At 45.1% G+C, this 9,971-nt stretch overlaps 1 protein-coding gene across 4 annotated transcripts in view; it reads left to right on the plus strand.

Annotated features, from left to right (window-relative positions):
- Nucleotides 1–3,430, plus strand: part of PCDH15 (protocadherin related 15) — a 637,965-nt gene extending 634,535 nt beyond the window's left edge. For all 4 annotated transcript variants that reach the window (XM_039719696.1, XM_039719693.1, XM_039719694.1 and 1 more), the window contains one exon: nucleotides 1,505–3,430. In XM_039719696.1, the coding sequence (XP_039575630.1) occupies nucleotides 1,505–2,056 (552 nt within the window). In that variant the 3' untranslated portion in view covers nucleotides 2,057–3,430. The remainder of the gene's footprint in view (nucleotides 1–1,504) is intronic.
- Nucleotides 3,431–9,971: the final 6,541 nt, after the last annotated feature.

A 9,971-nucleotide genomic window follows, 5' to 3' on the forward strand; every position in this document is an offset into this window, starting at 1 on the left:
TAAATACAGAAAGTTTGTTTTCATGGTGCAATGAAACATAGGATTTAGGGAAGAATGGAAATGATGAGGAAGAGGAGGATGTAAAGATTTTAAAGTCATCCATGATTAGCAGGATGTAAAGATTTAAAAATCATCCACGTTTTCATCTTATACATTAATATTGTATTAATACATTTGCTAATCTTCAGGTCACTTCTCTGCTGTCAAGGTCAGTTCTGTTTGCAGGGAAAACAAGTGGAATTACAGTGAAACAACATTCCCAAAACTACAGGGGATAACTGGGAGAGCTGGGATTGGGTTGTTTCTGCATCACAGGATTCAGGTTGCAAATACCAGTGATGCACAAGCCAGGAATGCTGAGGCAGGAGGACCAAGTGAGCTGGGTCAAGAAAGGAAATGGATTACATTTCCCACCTTCTGCCTTTCCTGCCTATCACAGTATGGTGGTTTTATTATTTTATTTTATTTTATTTTATTTTATTTTATTTTATTTTATTTTATTTTATTTTATTCAAGCACCTCTTTGAAGTCGATCCATGGTCACTTACCTGCCCCTTTGTGTCCCCACACAGCACAATGTCATAGCTGCACACAATGTTTTCATGTAAATCCCACTTAAACTAAGCAGGAATAGATCCACTGGAATATATCCATGTGAAGAACATTGTCAGTCTTTGCCAGGAACAATAAAATAGGCATCTAAGTAATTTTAGATGCAAGTGCAACTTCTCAAAAGCTGAAAAGTAATCACCTATTTGTACCTTGCATGATTTTCTTTCTTGAAAAACTGGCTTTTCTCATGTTCCTGTGTGTGTTTTGCAGTGGGAGTTAACTGTGATGGCACCTTACTGTTTGAATTATTCATTCAAGAAGGGTAATAGCTCTTTTCAGTGTGCTGCAAGGAGGCATTTATTTTTAAAAGATCAATTATAAATTATAATAACTAGTGGGGGTTGTGTGCTCACCATAGAGCAATCACTGCTACTACAGAGTCACAACAGCATGGAAATTGTTTGCATTAATTCTTTGAAGAAATATTTAAGTTATATAAACCTAAAGCCTGTTTTCTCCACCATCTTCCTGAGCATTTCTAATGATCCCACCTGTCTGGAACAGTCACAAAGTCTTACATGGAGCTGTTCTTTTTGTAACCAGCCAGTTTTGCCAGCACCGTGCCTGAGATTTTCCCTGGTGTATGTCCTGGGATTTTCTCTGCTGGATGTGTGATGCACACAAAGCAGAGCTGGCCATTGCACGGAATTCACAATGCAAGGGAAGAAAACTTCCAAGGCCTTCCTGGAATTTACACTCTGGAGTAGCTTCTTAAAGGTATCTCTCACACAGCAGCTTCCTCCTCAGGGCCCTCCCGTTTCTGCGCACATCCCAAGGGGAAAGGTGCAAAATTAATAGGAATTTATGAGAGTCATTAATCAATGAACAGAAAGGGCAGGGAGATGAAAAACACTGCTAGGTTGCCCTGATATTTATTTTTGTTGTCCAACAGTGGGCCAAAAAGAAGAGGATCAAGTTGGTGGTGGACCCGGAGTACGAGACCAGCTCCACGGGCGAGGAGAGCGCTGCTGACTCCAGCCAGAGGAACCGGCTGAGCAACCCTGCCTTCCAACCCAACGGCAGCAGCAACATCTACGTGGCCCAGAACGGCTCTGTGGTCCGCACCCGCCGCGCCTGCCTGGGCAATAACTTAAAAGTCACGTCCCCAGTGAGGCTGGGGAAGCAGTTCAAGAAACTGGACAAGCTGGCGGTGACACACGAGGAGAGCGTCCCGCTGAACACGTTGTCCAAGGGACCAACCCCCAGTGACAAAATGAACTCCAGGCCATGCAGCGTCTCCTTTTCCTCTACTATAGGGGCCGAAAGTGTAGTGACAAAGGCTGGGGTGGCCAAACTGAAAAGCACAGACGAGCAGGAATCAGTTGTTGACCACGAGGAAGTCAAGGAGCCCTTGGAGTCACACAGTGAACACACACAGTCTGACGAGGAGGAGCTCTGGATGGGCCCTTGGAACAACCTCCACATACCAATGACAAAACTGTGATTTTAGTTGATTTTTTTTTAATTTTGGTTTTTACTTCGGTTTATAATAAACTGCGCTTTTTATTGTCACCCAGGGGCAGACGTACGGAGTTTGTATGGTGCACATCCGTTGTCCATGACAAACGGCACGCTTTAAAATTCCCAGACAAAATTTGCACTCACATTTGGACCGATCCATTGTCCTCCCCAGTTTTGACAGGCTCCCATTTCACTAAACACTACTTGGTTTCAATTAATGAGTTCTTTTTGGATCTGGAGTTCTTGATTAATAAACAGTAAACTACTAATAAATGCACAGCCCCCATTGGTTTAACCCTCCAGACAGTTCTATACCTGCCTGGCTTTGTTTTTCTGTATGGTACTTGTGGCTCTGCTGTCTAGATTTGGGAATTGTCTGTTTATGTTCAAGATTGATATCCAGAGCTCTGCCTTCTGACCTCAGAGTAATAAATTAAAAATAAACCCATCCAAGTCAATGGAGCAAATCCTCGGCTGCTGCTGGAATTTCAGTCCCAGTTCCAAAGTCAGAGCAATTTATGCAAACAGCGCCCAGCTGACAAAGTTATGGTTCCTGAGATTACAGCACTGCCACTTAGAAAAGTGCAAGAGAAGCTGAAATAAGATAAAAATTGCAAAAGAGGAAGGCAATGTGTAGCAATTAATCTTATTCAGAGCTACCTGGCCATGGTTTGTTCATTTTCTTTTGTAAAATAGCTCATTCCAATTTTCTTCTCCGGTCAATTTTTCATCTTTTCATCTCTTCCCACATCAGTTCTGTTTGCTTCTTTCCACGGTCTTTAGCTCCAGCTTTTGTGCTTTATCAGTAATGTCATCCTATGGCTGTATTCCTCTGGAATAAAGCAGGATGATCCATGAGCCTGTGATAGTGGGAGGCACTAAAGAGGAGTTAATGGGAAGAGGATGGATTCATTCCCAAGCCCAGCTGGCTGGTGGGTTAAGCAGTGCCATCACCATTCCACTTTGATAACTGAACACAAACATGCTGAAAAGACAAATGGATCCCACAGGGAAGAGGAGAAAAAGGGAATATTTTATGAGGTCAATGTGCACAGACAGATCTGGGAAGGGCAAAGGGTCTCAGGACACACACACAGAGTTGTTTCCAAAACTTTTAGTTCCTATTACCTGTGAAATACACAACATAAATTTAGGCATCTGATTACAGTTCCTGAATTTTGTCAGAAAAATGGTTTTGAGTGCGAAGTTTTGAGTGTGTTGTCACAGCTTGGGCAGGGAGCTTAGAATTTTCACTATTTGGTGTCACCAACACCCAAAAAAGACAAAGAAAAGTGGTTTTCTCCAGTATGAAGCAGCAAAAGAAAGAAAAAAAAAAAAAAACAGAACCACGTTTACATGAGAAAACTGTCCTATTGTGTTATGCAAACTTTTTTGGGGTAAAACCAAACCAATTGTGAGAACAACCTGGATTCCTCTGGAAAGACTGGAAGAGCCAACAGATAAATGTGTGTAATTAGCAAGGAAGAGACTGGCACCACCATTCTCTTCCCTTTCAGCTGCTGAGGCTCACCACCAGCTCTGGGTGAGGATGGATCTGCTCTGGGGGTAAAAGGACTTTGTGCTGCTGTGGCTGTGTTGGGTTTCCCTTTTGCCCAGGTTCTCCCCCAGCAGATCCCTGGGAATGTTTGTCTTTGGGAGCTGTCTGAATGTAGTGTCGATGTGACTTCTCTGTCCAATACCTCCTTCTCAAGCTGAGGTTTCTGACCAAATATTTTGAGCAATGGTGCTTGTTTTCAGGCAAGAGAAATGCACTGTAGCCTCTCACATGTGGGGAAAACAATCCCACCAGATGTTTCTTTGCCCTAATTCCTTTTTTTTGGCATATTTGCACTTGGGACCGGCGCTAAAACAGCTGTTTGGAGTTAAGCTGGAGGCTGGACATACAGATAAGACTGATGGAAGAAAGAAAAAAAAAATTTATTCTTTGAAATAACGAGTAAAATGTTATATTTTAATCCTGTTTAAGACACTGTTATTATTTCACTGCCTCACTTTTATTGCAAGGTCTATCAGTTCTGTACCTAATATTCATGAGGGTTGTGTGCTTTTTAGATGAACATTTTCTCCCAATTTTCTGAGGGAAAACAGAAGTTGTTTCTTTATTTCTAAAATAACTACAACATCTGTAGTTCTGGGGCTGGACACTGGTGGTCAGTAGTGATGTCCCTGCTTATCCAAAGGAAATTCCATCCCCACTGCTCCTTTGTGCTGTCCAGCTGCTCAGAACTTCTCCCACAATGCAGAGAGATGAGAATTCCCACTTTTTTTCCAGCAACGGGGGGCTGTGTTATCTAAAATTAACTCAATTTTAGCTAAACTTTTAAAATTGGGAATACTGTGGGGAAATCTTTCTCAGGTGTACAAGATTTGGGGGTGTGGGGGGTATTTTTTTCCCTTTTATTTTCTGGGGTTGTCATCTTGTCAATTAATACAGAATTCCAAACTTTGCCTTTTGAGGATGCCATGCCATGAATAACTCTGCATTTTAGGTTGTGAGCAGGCACCGGCAGCCAGAACCAACAGCAAGAACCTCACAGACTGAGCCAGTAAAAAAAAAAAAAAGAATCCCTTTTATTCTTTTATTTCCCTTTGGGAAGTGAGGCATTAGCCCAGCTTTGGATACAGGGAGTAGAATTCTAGATCTGTGCCTTGGGATGTAATTTACAGCTGTTTAAGCACTGAAATTTGTCGGGCTGAGGCAAGGCACGGGCAGCTTCCCCTGAGTGGCAGAAGTAGTCGCTGATGGATCAAGGTGATAATCACCCCTCCTGCCACTGACTTAATTCCTGCACTCCTCCAAGCAGGATTTTGTGGCTTAGCACAGCATCTGGTACAGTTTCAACAAGGGAAGATCCAAATGAGAAATTCTGCGGTTGTGGCAAGGCAGTGTAATTCCCACTGGAAAGGGAAAAGGAAAGTAAGGTGGAAAATGGAACTATTTCTATTTTCTCCTTTGTTTAAGTATTTACTACTTAGGACTATAAAGAAAGGCCCACAGATCTGTCAGAGATCTGTTGGGAAATCAAATATTAATATTAAATGTGTTTGTATTAATGGTGGGGAGTCCCTGCGCCCAGGATTTGGAGCGAGGGAAAGGACAGCATGGTCATGGTGGGTTACAAGTGTCTGTCTGCTGGCAGAAGTGCCCCAGCACAGTCACTCAGCACTCTCCCATCACAGCCTGAATCCTTCCAGAACCTGGAAAACAGTCAGCAAAATGGAAAAGGGATTGGAAAACAAAACAAGTTATTATTTTTTTTAGCAAATGCTGGGAAAACACCCAATGGGAATGGGCTGGTTTGGGCCATGGAAATGCTTCCTGGGAACTGTCACACATTCCAAGGTAATACTGCTTGATATTTACAGGAGTCTCCAGTGCATGACAGCCACGGTGGTGGTTGTCCCCAAGTTCCCTCTGTGTGATGCTCTCAGTGGCTGGGAAGTGGCTTCTCCGTTTTCCAGCACTTTACTCCAGTAAACACCAGCTATAACAGGAAAGGTTAAAATCAGGGATAATTTCCAGCTGGTGAATGGGGGTAAATGGTTCTTACCTTGTTCTCCTGCACACGCTCACCCCTCAAATGCTGCTGCAGAAAAACTTTAAAACTCTCCTGTAGTGGATACCCCATGTGTTGAGACATGAATCTAGACTCCATGTTTCAGAAGGTTGGTTTATTATATTATGACATATATTAAAATGATATATTAAAAACTATACTAAAAGAATAAAGAGAAAAGATTCATCAGAAGGCTAGAAAGAATAGAAATAGAATGCAATAACAAAGACTCCTGACTCTCAGAGTCCGATGCAGCTGCATCTGTGATTGGCCATTAATTAGAAACAGCCAACACACACCAATCACAGCTGCACCTGTTGCATTCCACAGCAGCAGATAGTTATTGTTTCCATTTCCTTCCTGAGGCTCTCAGCTCCTCAGGAGGGAAAAATCCTAGCAAAGGATTTTTCATAAAATTTCATGGTGGCACTCTCCTGAAGGACAGGGCCACCCAGGGGACCTGGACAAGCTCCAGAAGTGGCCCATGGGAATCTCAGGGAGTTCAACAAGGCCAGGTGCTGGTGCTGCCCTTGGGCCAGGGCACCCCCTGGGATTGATCCAGGTTGGGGATGAGGAGCTGGAGCAGCCCTGGAGAAGGCCCTGGGGGTGCTGGGGGTGAGAGCTGGGAGCCAGAACCCCCCCATGCCCTGGGCTGAGCCCCAGCCTGGGCAGCAGGGCAGGGGGGATTCTGCCCGTGTGCTCAGCTGAGACCCCACCTGCAGAGCTGCCCCAGCCCTAGGGCCAGCACAGGAGGGACCTGGAGCTGCTGGAGAGAGCCCAGGGAGGCACCAGGATGGGCAGAGGGATGGAGCAGCTCTGCTGGAGGAAAGGCTGGGACAGCTGGGGGTGCTCAGCCCGGAGAGGAAGGGAAGCCATTCCATGGTTCCATGTTGCTGAGTTGCCATTGTTTGTAGTCTGAGGAAGATGTGCATTTATTACAAAGCACTGTTAAACCTCCAGCTTTGATAAGCCCAAAGAGCAGTGCAGTTTATCAGGTGAATTTTGGAGGCAGCTGGCTCTCAGAAGCCCATTAGATGAGAACTGAGGAGTTTTGCCTTTTTTCCTTGTTTCTGGAAGAAGGGAGTGTCAGTGATTTTCCTGTCTATACTGAGCCCAGCTGATCCCAGGATAAACTGGAGCTGGATGAAAGCTGTAGCAACAACAGGAGCAGAATCAGGTAATTCTCTCATAGCTGAGAAAACCAAGGTTTCTGAGGTGGCACCAGCCAGGACAGCTGGAATGTTGTTTCTCTTTCTGGCAAGGATGATTGCTCCGTACAGGATAAAATTGTATTCATCCTCTCAGGAGTCACCCAGCAGGAGCAACAACGCTGCAAAAAGTGATTCCAGCCTGGCCTTGGGCACTGCCAGGGATCCAGGGGCAGCCATAGCTGCTCTGGGCACCCTGTGCCAGGGCCTGCCCACCCTGCCAGGGAACAATTCCTTCCCAGTATCCCATCCATCCCTGCCCTCTGGCAGTGGGATTCCTGTGGAGTTGCTGTGCTTTGCACAGACCTGTGGGGTTTAGGCAATATTTGGCTTCCATGAGGTCCTGGAAGTTTTGCTTAGAGGAGAAAACAGCAAAGAAGTTTGTGTTGGATTCCCAAATGGATTTGGGGAAGGGAAGTGTCTCTGCAGCGGCTCTTCTGCAGCTCTTCTAAGAGAATGGACAAAATCTTGAGTCAAACTGTTGAAAGCCTTTCTCTTCACCTTCAAAGCTCTGTTGAACTACTTAGAGAATAGGAAACATCATCTTTTTAGGGCAGTAAAGCCAAAAGTAACCTTTTTTTTTAATGCTTGCCACTCCAGATCATGTTTTCTGCTCCCAGAAGATTGTGGGCATGGTACCTAACTAACTGGAATGTGAGAGCAGGCCTGGGGCTGTTCTCAGGGTAGGTGTTCCTGGGAATGCTACAGAAATCCAGGCACAGATTCTGGGGCAGATTTTTGAGGTTCCAGGGATGGGATGCTTCTAGAGAATGATGCAGAACTGAATGTTGTAGTGCTGGAGGGAGGTTTAGATTTGTTTCAAGAGTTTAGAGAGAATGACAACACCAAAGTTTAGAGAAACTCTGCTTCGTCATGGTTATTTTTAGTATCTCAGGAAGAATTTCTTATTTCCTCAATAAAGGTCACCAGAGAAATTGTATTAAGGCCATTATTTAATCTGATGAATTTTGCACAGGTAGAAAGATGATTATTTTTTAATGTGTTATATTTCAGACATCGGACCTAGACAGCGTCGCTCTCCCAGCATTCACAAAGAGCTACTTGATTCCAAGTTGTTATCTCAGAAATGTGGGTGAGAGGCTCTTTTAATGAAAAAGGAAAGTGCAGGTTTTAAATATATCAAATATTTGAGCAGCCTTTGCTCAGATTTAGCATTACACAGAGCTAGTCCTAGGGAGAGGGGGGTGGGAAACAAATTGCTCATTGCTGATTAATCACCATGGTTTAAATGAGGAACACGAAGGATAAACTTAAAACTTTACCCCATCACCAAGCCAGGAATAATAAATTTATGTCTCTCCCAGCAGTTTAATTTACTGCTGCACACTTTTGCCTTCGCATAAACACCTGGGGGCTGAGGGTGGGAATTCTGAGGAGACATCAAGGCACAGACCTTGAACATGGATGGGGGCGTGGGAGGAATTATTAAGGCCAGGAGAAGCACAGGGAGGGGAGTGGTGATCTCAAGGCTCTCATTCTTGGCTCCACCACTGCCTCCTCCTCCTTCCTTTCCTTCCAAAAGGTGAGGGAGGGAGGGCAGGAGAGGTAGGACTGTGCCCAGGGATGGAGACACACACAGGTGCCATGCTGGGCATTGTGCTGCCCAGGCTAATTAAGCTGCCAGGATGACAAATTGCAGCCTAGGCTCATGGAATAGCCCTCTCCTGGTGTGTCTGGAGGGGATTTGCTCCCTTCCTACCCTTACAGAGACATCCACCATCATGGTTCTCCTGCTGGGAACGTGCAAACACATCTTCCTGGGAAATGAAAGATGGAGATCCTGGTGAAAAATGGGATCTGTCCCTAAGGGGGCAGGAGGAAGGAGCAGCCCATAGGCAGGAGGCGCAGCTTCCACCAAATCCCGAGCACCATTCCCAGGGGAAGGCATTCCCTTCAGGAGGGGAAGACAGCTGAAGGGCTCCCTGTGCCAAATGTGTTTGGGGTAGCAGGGGGCAAAGTACTCCATAAACTGGCAGGTCACAGTGATTTGAGCAGCTGCTCTGCTGCTGACACAGCTTCCCAGCCTTCCCAATAACCTGGGAGTCCTCAAATTAACACAGGATTGTTAAAGGAAGAGTATAAAAGGAACAAAAATAACAGCAAAGCTGTTGGGTTTTAGGCAGTGAAATCACCCCACCTGCTGCTGCTGCAGAATGTGTCACCTTGATTCCTGTGCTTCCTTCCCAGAATGGTTTGCCTTTTAGGGATTTAGAAAGAAATTCTTTACTCCTGGATTGTGACATACATTCATCTGAGTGCTGCTGGTTCCGCCTCCAAGGAAGATAACACGGGATCATGGAACAGTTTGGGTTGGAAAGGAGGAATATTTTTGTCCCTAGGAAAGGGGAAAAAAAAAAAAAGTTAGCAGGGAAAGTGGGTGGGATGGTAGGAAAAGTTTAGAAAGATGGGAATCAAGGGTTCCCAACATCCTGGTAAACTCTACCCCCCTCCCAAAGGAATCATTACATCCCGAGGGATCTGCAGGGAAACCTGGCCAAGGCTCAGCAGGAAAGCTGTGCTTGGGCACTCAGCTGAGCCAGCTGCAGGTGGCAGGCTTGGCCTCAGCTGCTACAGCACAAATCCAGCCCAGGATAAACATATCCAATACCAGTTTATGGAATTCTGGGAGGTGAATAGATTTTAATTGGCCAATTCACACCATTTTTCTTTGTGCCAAAGTAGGAAGTTTCCTCAGGAAGGATTCGAGACCGAGCTATCACTTCAGAGCCACCTGTAACATTCATGAGTAGCAAGATAGCCCAAATATCAAGACCCTGCCCTTTTTTTTGACAAATTCTTACAAATAATCAGCAACAGAAGGTCAGGAATTTGGAAAAGCTGGCCCCACCCAGCAATGGCAGCTGCACCTTTGCACTTGCCTGTGCTCATATGACTTATTAGATTTTATTGCCCCAAAACTGTAAAAATAGAGCATATTTAGAAGTGTCCAAGGCCAGGTTGGATGGGGCTTGGAGCAACCTGGGATAATGAAAGATGTCCCTGCCCATGGCAGGGGTGGAATGAGATGGACTTTGAGGTCTCTTCCAACCTGAACCATCCTGGGATTCTGGAATTCCAGACCTCCCCTGGC

The sequence above is a fragment of the Passer montanus genome, unplaced genomic scaffold, assembly GCF_014805655.1.
Source record: "Passer montanus isolate IOZ18808 unplaced genomic scaffold, ASM1480565v1 scaffold42, whole genome shotgun sequence".
In the NCBI taxonomy this organism is placed as follows: Eukaryota; Metazoa; Chordata; class Aves; order Passeriformes; family Passeridae; genus Passer; species Passer montanus.